This window comes from Halichoeres trimaculatus, unplaced genomic scaffold, assembly GCF_033239565.1.
Source record: "Halichoeres trimaculatus isolate MK-OKI-2021-1 unplaced genomic scaffold, fHalTri1.1 fHalTri1_scaffold_8, whole genome shotgun sequence".
In the NCBI taxonomy this organism is placed as follows: domain Eukaryota; kingdom Metazoa; phylum Chordata; class Actinopteri; order Labriformes; family Labridae; genus Halichoeres; species Halichoeres trimaculatus.
In genome coordinates, this window is record NW_027437186.1 from 5815463 (window position 1) to 5836451 (window position 20989).

Below are 20989 nucleotides of genomic sequence, written 5' to 3' on the forward strand. Positions count from 1 at the left end.
GTCTGACATCGGTCTGCATTCACGCTTTATTTAGAGAATTTTCAGCGCGTTACTTTCACACAAAAACACCACTAAATAAGACTCTAGTTCTCATCATGTCTCTTTGTTCTGGCAGACTACCTACGTTTGTTTATATCTGGCACGCCGTGCGCGCCAGACTGATGGCGCGCGGACTGATACACTAAGCGGCGAGCACCTGGTAGCCAGCTGTGGCTCTGCAGCAGAGGTAGCGCCGCTTTACAACACGATGAGAACTAGAGCCTTATTTATTTGCTTATTTGTGTTTTTGGTCAAGTAAAATATGGCCCTGTCTGAGTGCAGAGGAAACCAGCAGAGGAGCAGGGAGGGGGTGTTTGGTGCGTGCGCTCTGGGCTTCTGCTGCACAAAAACACTGCTGTAGGGGTAATTTCTGTCCTAAACCTTGTGATAGGACCCAACTTGTTCTATCTCGGAGTATCACTTTAAACTGCCGAATTAGAAAAAAATCACCCTCTGTGTGCCAATGGTAAAATTAACAATTTGGATGGGAAACTGGTTTTAAATGTGTTAATTTCTGCTGTGAAAACAGCTTTTTTAGCTTGGTGTGCGTGTGACTTCCCGTGTTTCCGGAGCCAGCCTCAAGTGGACTCTTGAAACAGCAGATTTTAGTACTTTGGTATTGTCTCATATTTTTGGACCACAGGCTGCCAGTTGGGAAAAACTCATAAAACTGATCAAAATGTGACTTTGTGCAACACAATTCAATAGACGTGCAGGCAAAGAATGTCCAAGTGCATGGGAATGGCTACACTCTGTGATTAGCTCATCCTGTTTGAAGGCAAGACTTAGATACAGGTCAGTTGGTGTTATTTACTCTGTCTTAAAAGTAGAAAAAGAAGAAACAAATTTATTTATTTATTTGTGTGTCTGTGTTCCTCTAATTTATGCAAATCAGATTCAACAAAACAGTCAAACCTCAAACTAGCTTAAAGCAGTGTGCAGTTCATACTGTGTCCTGATGGATGGTTTTGAAAACAGCTCCACCTAGATCACACTCTTGTTCCCTATTTTTCTTCCCTTACTTTCTCCTTTTAAGTGATAAAAATGAGCGCCCCCTTCAGGCCTAGAGCCTTTCTGCTGTGACTACCTTTCACTCATGTCTAATAGACATTTGTTTATTAGACTTTATTTGTATTTAAATCAGCAGCATGCTCCTTCTGATGGAAATGACTGCAGCCCCTGCAGGTTGATTGCCTCTTTAAGCCACTGAAGTGTTTCCCTTTCACAGTCAATACAGTTTCTTTAAAAGTGGACGTTATTTCTCCTTTGCTAACTAGACTGTGGAGGCAGATTGTTTCGTTACCAGAGGACGTATAAATGACACACTTCGTTCATCATGTCTTACTGGAAAATCCACTTTCTATCCACCAGTGGCAGCAGAGAGGGCAGCCAAGCAGGGCTCCAGTCGGCTGGAGGGAAAACTAACCGTTTTTGTTGCCTCAGACTGACACAGTGTCTTTTTTTTTTCCATCTCAAAGTGGCCAAGTGATATTTTCAGCGTCTTCCTGTGGCCGTATTTATGAGGTCCAGAGTGACTAATACTTCAGAGTTCATTGAAAGGCCTGCCTGCTCTGACACGCAGTATGACAATACTGAATGGCAGCTGATCATAAATTTCATTTCATTTTACAACATTATTCGATTCATCTACTCCCACGCTGCTCTGTACCTTAATGAAACAGTTATACACTGAGACAGTTTTGGGAAGCAGTAGGTTTGGGTTTGGAAACGGGTGCTGTACCCTGGCCAGCTGTTGGAGCAGAAATTTTGTGAAGCATTTCCTGATCCACACACAAATGCCCTTACATCCCCCTCTTCTCTCCTTCTCTCTTTTTTTTTTTTAATCCCAGGGTCCAATCGGGTTGGATGGCAAGCCTGTAAGTTCTCCCCACCTTCCTGTGGAAGTGAAATAACTGTGAAATTGTGTGCTCCTGCAGTGCCCAGCGCTGTGATTATCTGTAATGATAATGATCATAATTAAGCCAAGAGTAATTATGCTTATTATTGTCTCTATTAGTGTTATTACTGTTATTAAAGGGTGGGGTTAATCATGCTTTGAATATCCAGAGTGAATGTGTCTGTTCAGATTTCTTGGTGTGTTTTATGACTACTGCTTTATGTGTTAATGTTCACACAGGGACAGAACGGACCCAAAGGAGACTTGGTAGGCACCCCCATATATTTCTTTTCTTTTTTTTTTTTTTAAGATAAAATACCTTAATACAATAAAAACACAAGAAATCATACTTTTATGCACATGATAAAAATGTCTTGCAAGCACATTGCACATTCAATAAGTTAAAGAAAAAACTTCTTCTGCGGAGGCTACTTCAGCTGCATGTTTATGTTGTTCCCTCAAAGTTACGAGGAAAACAGAGCGCTGGTGTGATTTAGGAACACAGGGGTGGACTCACAGTGAGTAACACGCAGAGGCTAAAATAGGAGCTCTAAATCAGGGTCAGTGGAGAAGAGAAAACAGAACATCATCAACAAAGCTTTGAATCGAGCCGTGAGAGTGACTTCTTCCTGCTTGGATCGGAATAGTTTGTTACTGGTCAGATCAGTAAAGCCTGATCCTCTTTGTGTTTCCACAGACCTTCTTGGTGGGCAGCGTGTGAGCCAGATGCTGATAGCTGCATCAGCATGATGGCATAGTAGCATGACGCAGTGTATCCCGCTAATAAATCCACAGAAGAAAAACGCAACACAGTGAACTAAAGCCCATCACTTACCCCGACAGCTGCTGTATTTCTCCTGGCTGCTCACAGACTTCTCTGAAACAAAGCTTGATTGTTCTTTGTATCAAAGAGCTACATGCCAATCACAGAGAGGACAAAATGCAGCATGTCTTCCATCTATGCTCTTTGTTTACTGTGTCGCGTCTTTCTTCTTTGTTGGATTTATTAGTGTGGTACACTGTGTCGCGCTGCTACGGCATCACGCTATTATTTAACAGCTGTGGCTTTTAGCATCCAGCTTACACGCCGGCTACCATGAGAGGGCACAGTTTGCTGTGGAAACGCAAACAGGATCAGGCTTAACTGTACCAAACTGAGCCAAACCGTACTGAACCAAACCTGACTGCTTGGTGAAAATTCGGCAAAAGGGCAATAATGGAGGACATCCAGCAATTCATTGTCTTTGTGATTGGCATGTGGCTCTTTGATACAAAGTGTCATTAAGCTTTGTTTCAGTGAAGGCAGTGTGCCGCCAGGAAAAACACAGCAGCCGCTGTCGCACAGGAAGTGATGATTCTTTTGACCAGTCAATAGACTGCAGTGTTTCTAGCTCCACCTTCTGGGGTCTGAGCAGTTTGGTCTGGAACCCTAACAGAATTTTTGTTTTTTTTTTTTTTTTTTCCAAAGGGGATGCTACCAAATATTAAGTTAAATGTGCCACTTTTCTTCCCGATTTAAACAAAAGAATTAAAAAAAAAAAAAAAAAAAAAACATATGCAGTTGTAACAAGTTCCTGGGAGATTCTTTGCATTTTCTGACTGAAAAGCAATGGTGCCCACATATTTGGCCAAAATCGTCCAATCATGGCCGGCCCCCCGTTTTCTAAATGCCTGAGAAATGTCCAGCTGGTTGGTCTGCTCATTTTTGGGTAACTTGTTTGCTTCCATTTGCTTTCCAAGCCCGACATTGCCAGCTCTGGAAATGTCATGAACCAACCTTTGCCCTGAAGCCAGTGATGTTAACATTAAGCACCAACCATCATTGAATAAGCATCATTAGGTTGGCAGGTGGACCAAGCCAAAAAATGCAAATGGAGATGATTAGTGAATAAAAGAGTTGAGAAACAGGATCTGTTTTAGACACTGTTCGACGTTAAAGAAAAACATAAAAGAAAGAACTGAGAAGGAAAAAGTGCAGAGAGTGCACTCAGAGATGAGGTCTACTATTAGCTTCAAGTCTTTGGGGAGGGGGACAAAAGTTAAAAATGTCTTTATCTGACTGTGATTTTTTCCATATGTTTAAGTCAGTTGAAGTTTAGTTTATTAGCAGGATGAGAGGGCTCTGTTCCTCAAAGTGAATTTACCTTGAAAGTTGTTGATTCCCTGGACTTCATCCTGCTAAACCTTCAGCAGTTTCATCGTTCATGTCTCTGCCTGTGGACTCCAGATCAGACATGCTAAGGTTTACTTTTCAGAGAGGAGGACTTGCTCTTTCTGCGTCCAACGCCATGCCAGGATAAATGATAACATTTCCAGGAAGCCGAGTGGGGTTGGATACTGTTGAAATAACTCTTAATGTTGATTAATGGCCCTGTAATGAGCTCCTGTTTCTTCGTCTCCTTCCTGAAAAATGTCCGCCTGTATTGAAAAGGGCTGTGAGGAGTGTCTGCCAAATGTATGGAGGTGCTGTTACCTTCACAAAGTGGCTTTAGACGTGTTGACTCTGTGAGGTCAGCAGCACGGGGTGCTCTGGATGCGTCCTACTGGGTCCTCTCCCTGAGTTCATAAATCAACCAGCCGCGGAGCTCTGACAGCTACATACACAGGGCACATCCCAGGGCCTGATGGGAAGTCAAAATGAGAACATTCACCCACAACAAGTAATTGGAAGAGACCCGTGCAGCAGCTAATGCATTAGCTTGATTGATCCCTGGACATTTTCCCTCATTCCACCGTGTCCGTTCAAAGTGCTGAGTCATGTTAAAGTCATTAAGAAGCTGTAAACCAAAGTCTAACCTGCTGCTGGTGTCTTTCAGGGGCAGCGTGGCCTTAAAGGAGTCCCGGTAGGTTTTTGAACTCTGGTATCACTTCTAATGTTTTAGGTAAGAAGCTAACCCCCTCAGCTGTGAACCATTAACCTGTGTTGCTTTACCTTTCAGGGGGAACCTGGACCCAAGGGAGAGAAGGTAGGACATTTTTCTACTTCCTGTAGTTTGACAGAGAAAGAGATCACTATATTGACCAGAACCCCTTTCACACAACAACTCCTGCACCCCTAACACTGTGTGCCCATAGTGAAATTGACTGTTGACACAGGAGACTTTTTTTTTGTACCAGGCTGTAAACATGTTTATTTCTGCTGTTAAAACTGCTTTTTGGCTTCTCAGGTGGCCTGTTAGTCAGAAAATAAAAAGGGCCACCAGTAAGAAGTTTGTACATAAAAAAATCAGAAGACCTGATAGTCAGAAAACACATTAGTCAGAAAAACAGAAAGCTTGTCAGTCAAAAGGCCTGTTAGTCAGAAAAACAAACAGAAAGCTTGTTAGTCAGAAATCACTAGGCCTGTTAGTCAGAAATTTGTGAGTCGGAAAATCAGAAAGCCTGTTAGTCCAAAGTTTATAAGTCAGAAAATAAAAAGGCCTATTAGTCAGAAAATCAGAAGGCATGTTAGTCAAAAGTTTGGATGTCAGAAAATCAGAAGGCCTGTTAGTCAGAAAAACAGAAAGCTTGTTAGTCAGAAGGCTTGTTAGCAAATCACAGGGCCTGTTAGTCAGAAGTTTATATGTCAAAAAATTAAAAGGCCAGTTAGTTGGAAATCAGAAGGCCAGTTAATCAAAAGTTTGGATGTCAGAAACCAAGAAGGCCTGTTAGTCAGAAAAACACAAAGCTTGTTTGTCAGAAGACTTGTTGGTTAGAAAATCACAGGGCCTGTTAGTCAGAAGTTTGTACGTAACAAAATCTGAAGGCCTGCTGGTCAGAAGGCCTGTTAGTCAACAAATCAGAACTCTTGTTAGTAAGATAATCGTAAGGCCCATTAGTCAGAAAATAAGAGGGCCAGTTATTTAGGAAGCCTGTAAACTGGAAAGTTAGTGTGGATTTAAGGATATCAACTCAATCCAAACAAGTTGTCTGACTAACAGGCCTTTTAAAAATAAGTTAGATACCACCTGTGAGATAGAAACAGACCATTGATTATCAGCGTTGTGGTAGCCTTGTAGTAACTTATCCCAGTAGGTGGCGTTAATGCTCTAAAAACCATGCCACCTGCAATAAACAGAAAAAAAATGTCAATCAGCATTAGCATTTTGCATTATGGGAATCAGTTTGTGAGTTAGACAGGCCAGCTCCATACTGAGAATTCTTCCCCAATCAGGAGGAGATCAGGGTATTTTTTAGCATACTGTAGATTTTGCTCTTTTTTCACTCACTGCAGACTTCATTTCAAATCAGTGCCAACGTCTCCCCCAAAAGCGCTTCATCTCTGTACCGTCTACACTAATGATGATCTCTGTGCTGTTTGCATGTGGTTTTTTCATTCATTTGGGCAAAAAGTGGTGTTGGACTGATAGGTAAAACATCACAAGCAGGAACAGAACCCACCTTACAGGCTTTTTATTCCTGACTGAGTCTCTTTTCTCCTCTTTTCTCTCTCAGGGAGTTTGTGGAGACTACACACACCGGGTAAGAAAGTGCTCACAACACACACACACACACACACACACATCAAGATTTTTTCCCCATAAGCACCCATTTATTTCTGATTGTTTATTCAAAAGTCTGTCGTTTAAGTCTGATGTTTTCACTGCTTTATAATTCCTGTACTTTACTCGACAGCGTGCAACATTATTTTCATTTTTGGATGTGAAATGTCAGCTAATTACAGAAATCTGAAGGTGGAAGAGGAGAAACTACTGCAGAAGCTGGACAGGCAAATTGCGAGTAGCACCGTGATGGGTAGCACATGCGGAGCTAAGCACTTCTTTGGCCTGTCCTCTCTGGGGTTTGGCAGGTTGGGAGAAAAACAAAGCAATTACCAGCAGCCTGCTGCGGCACACACTCAGACGTGATAAGATCCTGTGTGAAGCTGCCAAGAATAAGAGTCTCCGGTGTAAAGGGGGATTTTTCAGATAGCTAACTCCATTTCCAGTATAATTTAACCTCTGAGTTATGACACGCTCTGACTGAGATGATCAGACATGTGCAACCTATTTCTGTGCTCTCCAGAAGCACCTAAGAATAACTTCACAATGTAATGCACGCATTCATTATGAAATGTCATCAATTATGCCTCTGATTGTGATAAACATCAGGGACTTTAAGGTCAGGTGACATCAATTCAGAAAACAGAGTTCAAAGGAAAGAGGACCCAGAGAGGATTCTGGGTTGAATGATGCCAAATCCCTGTTTTTTAACCAGCTTCACCCTGGGTGGATTTATTTTCCCTACACCTCTAAGAGCTCCCTGCAGCACTCTGCATGGGAGGTCTGTTTCCAGGGTCTGCAGACTGAGGGCCTGAGCTACTAAAGGTTAGCGTGTGTAAAAACACGTGCAAACTTGATAGCACATGAAAATCTGATTTACTATCTGGGTGCACAGAGAATTGCGTCTGTCAAAAGAAAAAAGTGGCACTTTTAAAGCATGTAGCTCGTGTTCCTTCATGAATTTTCATTATACTGGATATGAGCCACACAAAATGGACTGATCAGTCCAGAAAAATGTCTTATTTCAAGTTATTTAAAGACAGAAATGAGGTCTGAATTGCTTGTAGTGAGTTACAAAAAAATCTGCCAGTGGAACAAGAAAAATTTCCTTGAAAATTTACTTAAAACTAGAATCAAGTCTTGATACAGCTAACTTTTCTCTTGTTCCACTGGCAGATTTTACTGGCAGATTTACAGACATTTTCTACTGAAATTAAGACTAAAACACTTGATAAGATTTCCGTTTTTTTTGCAGAGTATGCTAAATATATATGCAAACATTTGAGCGCAGAGGAGGAAGAAAATGCAAATGTTATCATTAAGCACCTGCAGAGTGATTTATCAAACCTAAAACTGTAAGCAGATGATGTTTTTGTGTCTTTATTTAGCATGTTTAAAAGGCAGACGCAAACTGGCACAGTGTTGCGCACAAACGACTTTGGTCATGTGGCGAGGAGGCAGAGGTACAATAACGGACGAGGTAGAGAGGGCATCTTCTGTGAGCGTATCAACATATTTGGACTGTCAGAAATAAAAAATAATGGAGAAAAAGTTCAAACTTCATTTTTCCGTCACAGCCACTCTGCTCTCCCAAACTCAATAAGGTGATAGCAGGTAGGACAGGTTAAATCCACATTTAAACCGGGCAGTTTCACATTTTAGTAGATCAGAGCAGTCTAAGTAGATCACTCACAACACGCCCAAAAATAATTAATAACTGTTGGTCAGAAGGCCTGTTAGTCAGAAAAACAGAAGGCTTGTTAGTCAGGTGGCTGGTTCGTCAGAAAATCAGAAGGCCTGTTAGTCAGAAAAAAAAAACAAAAAGCGAAAAGCTTGTTAGTCAGGTGGCTTGATAGTCAGACAATCAGAAGGCCAGTTAGTCAGAAAAACAAAAGGCCGGTTAGTCAGAAAAAAACCCCAGAAAGCTTGTTAGTCAGGTGGCTTGATAGTCAAAAAATCAGAAGGCTTGTTGGTCAGAAAAACAAAAGGCCTGTTAGTCAGAAAATCAGAAGGCCTGTTAGTTAGAAAAACAGAAAGCTTGTTTGTCAGAAGGCTTGTTAGTCAGAAAATCAGAAGGCCTGTTAGTCAGAAAATCAGAAGGCCTGTTAGTCAGAAAAAACAGAACGCTTGTTTGCCAGAAGGCTTGTTAGTCAGAGAATCAGAAGTTCTGTTACTCAAAAAAACAGAAAGCTTTTTAGTCAGACAAGTAAGTCAGTTTGTACACACAATTTAGCACTTGTTATTTTGGATCTTAGTAGATCAGGCCCTTGGTGAGACCCCTGAAGTTTGGGGGGCTCTCTGTGTTTGGAGAGTTTGCCTTCCAGGGTAATTTTGTGAAGGAGTCTCTTCCTCCGATTAATTAGTGTTATGAACTCAGACTCTTGTACCTCGCTGTACCGGAGTTCATCAGTCGTTAAAAACCTGACTCCCCTGTGTGTGTGAAAGGGTAAGTGCTCATTGTAAAGCGTTACCAGCACTGACTGAAATGACCACTTCCTTGGTGTGTAGGGCCTGTTTGTGCAGGAGCTCCCTCTGAAAACTCTGGCTGCATTGCGCTCCAGTCAGGCTCTGGCGTTGAAGGTTTGTGGGTGCCTCCAAACACCCCCCCCGGTAGATTACTCTCAGAGGGGGTGACACCAAGTCATGCTGCAAAGAGAGAGCCAGTGGTCATGAGCCGAGGCACTCTTCAACCCCTCTGCTCTCCACCCAAACCAAAGAGGACAAGATGAAGTCAAAGCTGCCACTGGTTTGCTGAAATCAGATTTAAAATCCTAGTATTCATGTTCCTACAAAAAGCATTTTCAGCAGAAGGAAGGAAGACTGTAAATGGTAATGTTTGGTCTCATTAGGCCAGCCCTCTTGCAAAGACGCCACCTCGGTGAAACGTATTTATTGTTTAGATAAAATGAAAGTTTCATACCTAGTTGACAGATTCCAGTCTTGGATCAGCAGCTTCATACTTCATACTTTTACACCTGTCTCCAGACGTGTTGGGTGAAGAGTGAGGAAAAGTGAGGGGCAAAGCTGCACACTTGCCTACTTTTACCAGATTGATACCCTTACTTATACTCATAACATGCTGTATATATTTCCATGGAAAAGCCAAAGTGTGACTAATCACACTGAGAGAACAGAAACACTTCTCCAAACAGACTTTATGATCGAGGAACGTGTTGAACACTTTGTTTCCTCACTGGGTGTCAGGGCGGGGTCATTGCTTTGCAGGTTCTTGTTGCAACATTATTTTGGAAATATATACACTGTTTTTGAAAAGTAGGCAAGTTGCATGCAGCTGTGTCCTACTCTGGGTCAGTGGGGTCTTGTAGCTGTCAGCAGGATAATCCATCGTACCTGTACCACCCTCTCTTAAACCTGTATCTGATCATGCTGGTCATCTCAACAGAAGCGGCGTATTGTACAGCCCTGTGTTGGACAGTTGGCCACAGTAAGTCTGGATTTGATGTACCTGTACTGCTCTGCTCTCTTTGTGGCAAGACTGGCGCCCACCTCTGCTCGGCTGCAATCTAAAGGCCTGGTTTGCTCTGAACGGGGACACTGATGCACGCTGATAATCTGTATTACAGTCCAAAAGAAGTATGAACGCTTCTGCAATCATTTAGAACAAAGAGCTCCTCAGCACATCAACCCTCCCCGCTGCCACTCCAGGCCTGTAGTTTGCGGTGCTGGTGCCTCTTCTTCGACTTTGTCTTCTTTTTCTCTCTTTGCCTCCCGTTTCCTTGCTTTTCACTCTAATGTTCTATTTCTTTTCTCCCTCCACATCCCTCCACCCTGTCCTCCCTGGTCCTACCTTGTTTCCTTTCTCTGGCCTCCTGGTGACCTTTGCCCTGTGACCTTTTTTCACCGGTGGCCACCTGTGCTTTATGACTGCCCCCCCCTGGCAGATGTTGCCCATCACCGTGCGCAACATGCCCTCAATAAGCCCTCTAATCCTAAAACGCCTGAAGGTACAATTCTTTCTGCCCCCCCACCTGCCCTTTCCTCTTTGCTCGCCCTGTGGATGCTGACCGCCGCCATCTGCCGCCAAAACCTCGTCCCAAACCCACGCCCCAAACCCTGCCAATTTGCTGAAATTAACCAACGTTTGGCTGCTACTGCTCCTCAGTGTATAGTTAAGTCCGAGGCTCAAGGTGCTATAAAGCGAATGGTACAACAGGAAATTAAAAACAGCAAGTTTTTTGTGCGCTAAAACCTGCTTTCACCTTAAACTATCCAGTCTGGTGGAGCCATGAAAGGTCAAAAACACAAACATGTTTGTCGGCATGTGCAGTTGAAGAGATATAGAAACAGAAGCAAATAAAAATGTAGTGGTGCCTCTCGTAGAAATGGTGAAATAAAATCCTGGTTTATCCCTGTGTAGAATTATTTTTTATTTCTTATTTTTTGAATTGCAAACCTCTCTCAAATCCTAACCCCTTATCTCCAAAAGTAAAAGCCTGCTGTACGTCAAAGCCACTGTGAGGAGTTTTAACTGATGCTAAATCACTCTGACTCTGACTCTAAAGCCTGAGCTGAGTGGATATTCATCATCCTGAGGTGTCTCTGTTCAAAGCTCTGATGGTAAAATTCAAAAGTAAAAAAAGTTAGCTAACAGTTTTTTCTGTTGAACCCCTACTAACATGGTTTCAACCTCAAAACCTTGGAAGATTTGTAATGATTGTGGAGAACACCTGTGTTTTTAATCTTATGTGAATCAACCATGTCCGTAATTTATAAAGCAAAACTTCAAGAGCAAATCCCCGACCACATTTAAAGAAACTGATAGGTCCTCTGACAAAACCAATCCATTTCTGAAATGGCAGCTCTGTGATTTCAGGTCGTAATATTCTTTGAGATTATTTGAGGAAGTCTCTGCATCATTTTCTGCCCAAAAATGATTGAGACAGTGTTCGGTATTCTTAACAAAGGTTTCAACAGCACTCATAAGATGACATAAGATGGAAGGAGGCTCGCTTAGTACCCCTGTGTCATAGGTAAATCGGCTATAAAAAGGCTCATTTGTGGACGTAAGTATTAGGGATAGGACAATTATCAGCCAGGCAGATCAGCACTGATGATATTTACCATTTTTGGGCATATCAGCATCAGTCTTTCCGCATCAGCGGATAAGAAATAAAATTTTAGACTGTGTTACTTTTGCTCCAGTGCAGCTGTGCCTCTCTGTCTGCAGTCACTATTCTGTCTCTAGCATTGTCCCACCCAGGTTACCATCTGATTGCTGACACCCAGAACCATATTTTGGAAAACTTGATTTACTGTAGAAAACTTTAGGGAGTTATTGTTTTTTCTTTTTTTTTTTTTTTTCAGTTTTTGTTCAACTTATGAGACAGCTGCTTAGCCGCGGAGCTGTTTAATTAACATATGCTTTAAGGCAGGGATCTCAAAGTCGTGCCATGGAGGGCCAAGAGACTGCAGGTTTTCTTTTCAACTCCACCAGCTGATTTCACTAATTACCTCACCTTCAAGCAGAGAGCATGGACTAATCAGTGAAATCAGTTGGTGGGGGTTCTGGTTGGAAAGAAAACCTGCAGCCTTTTGGCCCTCCATGGCACGACTTTGAGATCCCTGCTTTAAGGCATTTAAACAAAGTTAAGTGCTGGAGCTTGTATCATCTCAAATTTTGACGCCAATTTTTTCACTTTTGCTGGCCCCAATTATTGGTAATCGGTTTTCCTTGACTACTGATAATTGGTATCAGTAATGCCCTTAAAAAAAAACGTATTGGTCTATCTTAAGTAAATATAACAATGACCAAGAACGTACATCACTGGTTTAATATCAGTCACAGGATATTAGGCTAACACAATCAAGATAACAACCATAGGCTGTATGTAGCCTCCACGTCACCCGTCTGTTCCTGAAACCATGAAATGAAGCCAATCCACGGACGCAGCCACATTCATTATGACGCTGACTGTGAGTTTTTCTTCAAGCAGCTACAGGGCACCCCGCCCGTCACGAGACCTGATTGCCTCTGATTGGAAAATCAAGCAACCCTAATAACTTCTAAATCGCAGATATAGAAAAATTTACTCACCGTACAGTGTGTGCCGATAGTGGAATCAGCATTTTAGACACAAACTGTTTTTTGAACAAGGCTTTTAAATGCGGTTAAAGTCTGTTTTTTTTGGCTGGGTGTGTACGTGACTTCAGGTCTTTCTGCAGCCAGCCTCAAGTGGATTCTCAATGAACAGCAACTTTAGCACTTCTGTATAGGCTTCATTTTTACTGACTGGATGTTGCCCCTTGATGACAACACATAAAACAAAGTACAGTCAAACATTTAGACAGCTCCATAAACCAAGAGGACTAAAATCCAGCATTGCTGGAAAAACAGTGTTGGCTTCTTTATTTTATCGCTCTTAGATGTAGGAAGGAGTCAATTAAAACCTTTTTTTTTAAGTAGCTTTTAAGTTCTAAGATAATGAAATTTAGCCTGCATCTCCAACACTCATTGTTTGACTGAAGCTGGGTGTGGATGTCTTCTTCTTTTATCAGTATAAACAGCTGGCTGTGTGCTGCCGCCACAGTACGGAGGCTCTGTGCAGCATTTTTAACCAAAAACATGAGGAACGCCAAGTTACTTAACGGCTTCACTTATCCTAAGCAAATGCACCACAGCAAAAACTGACGTCAGGGTGTCTAAGTTCCCCAGAAGTGCCTGCTTAATTCTAGTCCTGTGCCAATAGGGCTTTAGAGAGCTAAATAGAACAAGATTTAATGTTTATACCAGGATAGTGAGGCTTTACTGCTTTGTTCATTAACTCAGACATTTATTGAGACACTTAGGCCATGTCCACGTGTAGCCAGGTACCTGGTAAATTGCATATATCTTTATACATTTAGGCATGTCATTCACAGTCACCGCAGTTTTACATCACTTAAAACAATGTTTTCTGAAAACTCCGACCAAAGTGAAGATTTTGGAAAACCTTGGTTTCATTGTTTCATGTAGATGCCAGGAAATTGAGTTCTTGGTTCTCAAATGTCACAGCTGAAAGATGGTGGCTCATTCTGATTGGCTGGTACGGGTTTCACGTCTGAAAAACACTGCTACAAATGGGTTTATCATGCTTTAAGACACACTTATCAAATGATTTGCCTGGTTACATGTGGACAAAGTATTTAAAAATGAATGAGGGGGGATGTTTGTTTTCAGAAATACCCAACTATGTGTGCACAAGGACTAAAGCTTGATACTAAATAAGAGTTTACAAACTTTTTTAGATAATTAGATAAGCCGATAATTTGACATTGCTGTAAACCCATACTTCACCTCAGCAATCTACGAAAGTTAACCTTACCACAGTGGGTGATGATGCTCATGGGAAATGCAGTCTTAATCTCAAATGAACACATCATGAAACTCCTCACAGTGCCTTTGAACCTCAGGAAAAGTTGTTCTATGGTCTGGTTAAAAAAAACAGGGTAGGGATGGAGGAAGACAGACAGGGACGCTCACAGTGACACCCATAAAGATGACTCAAACATTTACTATGATCTCTTTAAATGAGGATAAATGACATGTCTCACAGAACATTGTGAACTCTCAAACATTATGTGCATGTTAGCACTCAGCAGCTAATTTAAAAATGAAGATTTTTCTCTCTGTGAGTTGAATGAGCTGAGGCTGAGTTGGTTTCACTAACACTGCTTGTTGTTTGGGCTCCAATCATCCTGAGCCCTCTCGCAAAGTTTCATTAAAACCAGGAAAGTTTAGAGTTTCTCCTGCAGGTCATCTAAAAACCAAATAAATGGAACAACGGACAAAAAAAGTGAAAAAAAAAAACTTCCTTGGTGGGAGTAAAGTCCAATTTTCTCTGGATGTAATCAATCCATGTGTATACCTGTTGGAAAGAAATCCATCCATAGTGTCAGTGTTGATGTTTTCGCAGTGTGCTTTGTGCCAAGACACAGTACATGTGGTCAAATTTTGCAGAGCAGCACATTCTTGCATCAGATTTTGGCAGCTGGAGTCCATCCATAACCGAGTGTTTAGAGCCCGAGGAAGGTCCATGACACAGGAATCAAAGCGGGATAGATGGATGGTAAAACATGGACCGAGTGTGGTTAGATATGTTCTCTATTATCTCAGGAGCTTGGCAGCACTCTGCAGTCCTCAGCTACTGTAAGTGTGTGTCAGTGTGTGTGTGTGTATTCCTGCAGTCACACAGGGATTGCTGAGTGACTGAAGTGCAGCCAGTGCTTTGTGTTAGGAAGCTCTGTAAGTCAGACCACATGTGCAAATAAATAATCCCCTCCTGCATAATTCATTGAATGCCCTTCAATGCAAACTTACTACCCTCTATGAAAACGGATGTTTCCACACAGAGGCGTCTGCTCTGTGAAATATTGACCCTGCAGCAAATCAGGAAATTGATTCTGTGAGTTATAAAGGATGAGAAATTATTTCTGCTGGAAACAAAAGAGGAGCAGCTTCAGGGTGTGTAAGAGCGAGACGCTGAGGGAGTTTATTCCCCTCGTTTGCTGCGCTCACTCTAAGACTTCTGTCTTTGATTTTATTCAGACCCAGGATGTGACCTACAGAGATCAGTTTAAAAGATGGCGTACCTGTGGCAAGTCCTGTGAAAATCAGAAACCAAGTCTGATCAGCCATGACTTGTACCAGCATCAAAAACCTAAAAAAAAAAAAAGTTAGAGTAATGAAAAAAAAAAAAACTCATTAAAACTAAAGATGCTCTAAACCCACTTTCTCAGATGACGACACATTACTGGGACAACAATGAAACTTTTGACCTCAGTTGTGCCAATCTTAGGACAGAAAAAACAGCATCATGATGGACTCAAGTTCTCCATCGTGACCTGGACAGTCAAAGCTGTGATTCTGTGACCCGTTTCCAAAGCAAGGATCTCAAAGTGTGTCAAAGAACCAAAACAGGAACCTTGAGCTGCGAGTACTTTAGTTCCAGAATGAACCCTGTACTCAGGCATCATAACTGCTTGGCTTGCCCCCCCAGCTAACCCTGCTCCGCCCCCCTGGCTGCAGTTTTTTGACATGTAGTGTGAGGTTTTGGTTTTTGAAGCATGGGCTGTGTGAAGAGCTTCACTCCAAGTATGTCAGGTTGTAACTCAAGGTCTCTCAGCAGGGCGAGCCTGGAGCGCAGGGACCTCCAGGACCTCCAGGACCCCCTGGACCTCCAGGCCTGACAGGGGCAAGTGGTGCTCCGGTGAGTTTGTGCTGTTGAACTCATCTATTGAAAGTCTTCTGCTTTGTGTGTGTTTGACAGTTTTTATGAAAAAGAAAGGAAATCAAACAAGAGACACTTTCAATGATAAATCCCTTTATCACCAAAGCATCATGGTAAATGGACCAAGCGGACCAGTACTTGTACTTGTACTTGTATAGTGCTTTTTTATCATTATGTAGCCTGTACTTTTGTCTTTAATGAGCCATTTGAAATTTCTTCCAAGCTCAAATAGTTGAGGAATTATGGTTATTTAAAGGGCACTCACAGCCAAGGAAGCACCAGCGCTCGAGGAGTTTTAAAGTTTTAAAGTGGTCACATTGATCATCTGAACCACACTGCACCTAAGCATCTGTGCTGTTCCCTTGCTGGCTTGTACCGGGGTCTCAGAACTCCAGTATGAACCAGACTTAAGACATACACGTGGCCGGCCTACGTCATTGTGAAGCGTCTGTTAACAAGCAAGCCCTTCGGAGTCTGCACAATGAGACACAGAGGGCACTGCTACACCTTCTGTGGCTTTTAGCTAATATTGGGTCATTTTGATCTGACACAGCTCTCTGACACCCCCACGATTGTTTGAAACAATTGTCCAGAGGAGCACCATCATGTATCATGACTCATATGCCATGCTCTCATTGGGTATGTGTGCCTGTGCTGTGTACCGTGGAGTACACCTCTCCAAAGGGTGTTAAAGCAGAGAAGGAAATCACACCTGAGAGCGTTACACTTGTGGTCACACTAGCCAAATGGACTAGGCTTTAGGGTTGAAGCGTGCTTGTGCACGGTTCAGATGGCCAGTGCGATTGCATCCTTAAACAGACATAAAGTAAATTGGCATGCTCACAAAAACAACCCAAGGCTTAAGATTCAGCATGTGTTCAGAATTGAAGAGTTTTAAGTTGGGCCGTCAAAACTGGCGTGATAACGCGTTAAACCAAATTTCTCTTGAAACGCACACGCTTTCTGTGTATGATCCTCTGCCCCCCCCATAGGTTGGTTAATCAGGATCCAATGCAGCACTAACACAACATTGTGGTTGACAAGCAGAAATCAGTACAGATGGAGTTTTGGATGGGAAATTCAGCTCCAAAGATCTACCAGATGGAAAACTGGCCATCCAGACAGCACCATCACCCACTGGAGAGTACGGCTGACACAGCTCGGTCAGACTACTTCAATATGAACCGTTAGCAAATATTACACACACTTATGGCTCGTCATTGTGAAGCGTCTGTTAACACAAAGTGTGATCTCATCAGAGTCAGCACAATGAGACACAGAGAGCACTGCTACAACTTTAGTGACTTTTGACTTATGGGGAGTTGTTTTGGTCAGACACAGACCTCTAACACCAGGTTATTGTTCGAAATGATTGTCAGGAGGTGCTCTCGTGGGGATCATATGTCATGGATCATACATGCTGTCTGCGTGCTTGTGTTTGTGTATGAAGTGAACTGTGCTGAAGCCCACCTCTCTGAAGCTTGCCAAAGTAGAGAAGTGAATTGGGCTGTAGCACGGCACACTTGCGGTCACACTGGCCAAACAAGCTGGGCTTTGGGATTGAAGGTGCTTGAGCACCGTACGGTTTGCCAGTATGACCACTTCCTCAAAAACCACTTGCTGGCCAAGTATATAGGGCTGCAGAGAGATACACTGTCTGAGATAATTTATTAAGTGTGAAGTGTCCAGGGAATTATCTTTTTTTTTCCTTCCAAAAGTACTGATTTGACAATGCCCCTGTTGTTGTGATGCAGGAGAAGCCTAAAAAACAGACTGTTTAGTTTAAAATTTAAAAATGATCCCTTTAAAGTGATTCTTCGGGATGGAACAAGTTGGGTCCTATCAGAAGGTTTAGGGCAGAAATTACCCCTACAGCAGTGATTTTGTGCAGCAGAAGCCCAGAGCGCTTGCACCAAACACCCCCTCCCTGCTCCTCAGCCGGTTTCCTCTGCACTCAGACGGGGCCATATTTTACTTGACAAAAAACACAAATAAACAGACTCCCAGAAGAAATCTGATATTGGTCTGCATTCACGCTTTATTTAGAGAATTTTCAGCGTGTTACTTTCACACAAAAACACCGCTAAATAAGGCTCTAGATCTCATCATGTCGTAAAACGGCGCTACCTCTGCTGCAGAGCCACAGCTGGCTACGAGGTGCTCACCGCTTAGTGTATCAGTCCGTGCATGCCTCGTAGCCAGATACAAACAAACGCAGGTAGTCTGCCAGGACAAAGAGACACGATGAGAACTAGAGCCTTATTTAGCGGTGTTTTTGTGTGAAAGTAACGCACTGAAAATTCTCTAAAAAAAACGTGAATGCAGACTGATATCAGATTTTTTCTGTCAATTTAATCAATTGACAGCCTCAATTTTAAGTTGAGCCTTAGAATGGACTTCAGTTGCAGACAGTTAACCAAGCTGTGTAAAGGCCTCATGTGTCTCAGTGGTATCTGTTGGCTGTTGTTGAAACTAAACAAGTCTGAGACCCTAAGTTCTGAAAAGTCAGTTTAGAAAAGACTTTAAATTTCTTTTTCATCACAGAGCATGTCCACAATGGAAGATGAAGGCACCGGTCTCTCGTATCTGTTCAGCTGCTGGGGTGTTCTATGCCATTGATTTATAATGTTCAGGTTCATTTATCTGAAAGCTCTTTGTACAGAGGGCTGATGTGATTCATCCATGAAGCTGATTCTTCAGGTGATACTACCTGGTATTCTGACTGTAATATAAGTTGGAAGTGGAGGGAAGGGCTTGTGGCTCAGTTATTAAAAAAAATAAGAAATAAAAAAAAGGAAGGAAAGTGCCGTTGAAATAACTAGACTATAGTACCCTATTCAGTGGTGAGAACAGGCTGCATATGCGCTGTAGCGCTGTTTCTCAAGTTAATCACCCGGAATCTATAGGGAAAAGTCTTCAAGGTAGCGTCAGACTCTGAGTTTCTGTTCTTGTCGTTCAGGGAAAGCCTGGTGAGCCCGGTAAACCAGGAAAAGACCCGAGGGTAAGTGTTGTCCCATTGAGTCCACGGATGTAATTTTTTCTGATCAAAGGTGAAAGGTTGTTTGTGTGACATTAAACATTTTGTGTTTCCCTCTTTGTTTCTGCAGCTTTTGCTGGGACTGAAGGTAAACATCTCTCTCTTTCTGTCCAAACAGTGAAATTACAGTTCTGAACAGAGTGATTAATATCATTTAGGCCTCTTATGATGACTCAAGCTTCTTACACACAAACACACTCACGGCCAAGCACAACACGCCACATGAAACAGGGATCCAGCCGAGATGTTTCCACACAGTCTCTGTGCAGCTGCGCTCGGATTCAGCCTCGCCTACACAGCACAGCACACTTCCTTTGGAGTGGAAGAGTAGATCTCCACATGACGCATTAATTGCATCATGGATTATTAAAGAGCAGGAATGCAGATTGAGAGGTCAGGGAAGTGTTCAGAGTCCTGTAGACGCCTCCGACGATGGAAAACAAGCGGAGCTTTTCACATGTGATGGGCTTTAGCAGTAATAGCTGAACTGCCTCAGCACTGATCACAAGAATTTCAGCCCTCACAATGAGCTTCAGACACCTGTTTGTTCATCCGTCCATATTAAATACTTAATTCTTTTTTTTTACTCTGGCTGAGTGTGCTCACTTTGTTTTTTTTTTTTTCTCCAGGGTGAGCCAGGTGTGCCAGGACAAAAGGTGAGCTCCTTACACTTTTAAACAATGTAAGGTTATTACTCCATAAGACTTTCTCCAGTGACCAACGCACTCTGATAGCATTCTGATACTCTTCCTGCTTTTGTTGGCAGAAAAACATCTTGATTAGAGACCAGTCAGAGCATTCACTAAGACATATTGGAGCATTTTTACCCAGCTAGCCTGTGTGGAGTCGTTTTTTGATGCTGTCAGTGGTCTCATTTTAAACCAGTGTTGATATCTGTTCCTCTGTCATCTCTCCCACAGGGTGATAGAGGTGATGTCGGCACAGCAGGTCCTGAAGGCCCTCAGGTATGCCCTTTCTGTTCATGTAACACCGTCAGGATTAACTGTGCTGTTTTGTGCATCATTCAAGAGCTCATGACAAAAAGTCAAGCATGAAACTCAAAAATTAGACATAGCCACCGATGAACCTAAAGAGCCAAAGGTTTCTCAACTTTTCAGCCCACAATGCCAGAGACCTTAAAACTCCCTGCGGTAAGAATACACTAAAGGGCCATTACAAAAAGAGAAAAAAACAAAAATATAAGATAACAGATTTCTCTGGTCAGTATGAAATCAGACTATAAATGTAAACTTTTTGTTGTATCCTAAACTAATCTTCCTCCTCTGATATGATATGGCAATGATTCCACCTCCTTTTTTGATTTTAGGAATATTATTAGAGGGTGTGGAAGAGGATTAGGGCCTTTGACGAAAAAAAAAAAGAAAAAGAAAAAGAAAGAAATAATAATAATAATAAGAAGAAGAAGAAGAAGAAGAAGAAGAAGAAGAAGAAATAAATAAATAAATGTTTTTAAAAAAGAAAGAAAAATAAAAAAAAATCAGGTCCTGTTTATTTTTACTATTATTATTCTGAGATTAAAGTAAGAATTCTGAGAAAAAAATGTCAGAATTCTGACTTAAATCTCAGGAAAACAACAGTAAAAAAACATACTCAACCTTAATTTACAGACTGAAATGATAAAGTTATGACTTTGCATACTATCAATGATGTAGCTGACTTATTGGCTTCTGTGTCGACACTTGAATAGAATTACTATGGCCAAGGTCAAACACATTTACAGCTCAAGCTTACTCAACCTGCCCAAAGAGCAGGTAAAATTTAAATAGTATATATGAAAAATTAAAAGCTGCAATGTAACAGGTGTTAAAACCAACCAAATAGATAAAATAAAATACAGTAAAACATATTAACTAAGATAAAAACACTCACAAAACAATAAATCAATGAAGACAAATGCTCAGGTCAACCTGTGGTAAAAGCCAGTCCATAGCGGTGCAACTTTAGCAAAAATTTAAAGTGCTCCAGTGTTCGTGCAGATCTAATATTTAATGTTAGGCTATTTAAGTTTAGTTCATGGGGCTTCTAGCTATGTGGAGACTTCAGACTTACTTTTTTAAGAATCTATTTTCTTCTATTTAGACGATGACAGATCTGTATTGCATCATCTTTCTTTATCCTGCCAGCATCACATCACTTTTTTTTTTCTAGAGGAAACATTAAGAGATAATCACAGATAAAGCTTTAAGAGGTGTTTGGAACTGTTATCACATAAATACCGAGGCCCTGACCTCACTAAATGATTCAGGTAGCATCTGCTCACACATTTATGGGTTTGCTCAGTGGAAAA

General features: G+C 41.9%; 1 protein-coding gene across 1 annotated transcript in view; it reads left to right on the forward strand.

Annotated features, from left to right (window-relative positions):
• col13a1 (collagen, type XIII, alpha 1) overlaps nt 1–20989 on the forward strand; it is a 170831-nt gene that overhangs the window by 114039 nt on the left and 35803 nt on the right. The window contains exons 9-19 of the mRNA XM_074676290.1: nt 1890–1916; nt 2177–2203; nt 4753–4779; nt 4876–4902; nt 6371–6397; nt 9821–9862; nt 15540–15623; nt 18604–18645; nt 18752–18769; nt 19311–19337; nt 19602–19646. Of these exons, the coding sequence (XP_074532391.1) occupies nt 1890–1916; nt 2177–2203; nt 4753–4779; nt 4876–4902; nt 6371–6397; nt 9821–9862; nt 15540–15623; nt 18604–18645; nt 18752–18769; nt 19311–19337; nt 19602–19646 (393 nt within the window). The remainder of the gene's footprint in view (nt 1–1889; nt 1917–2176; nt 2204–4752; nt 4780–4875; nt 4903–6370; nt 6398–9820; nt 9863–15539; nt 15624–18603; nt 18646–18751; nt 18770–19310; nt 19338–19601; nt 19647–20989) is intronic.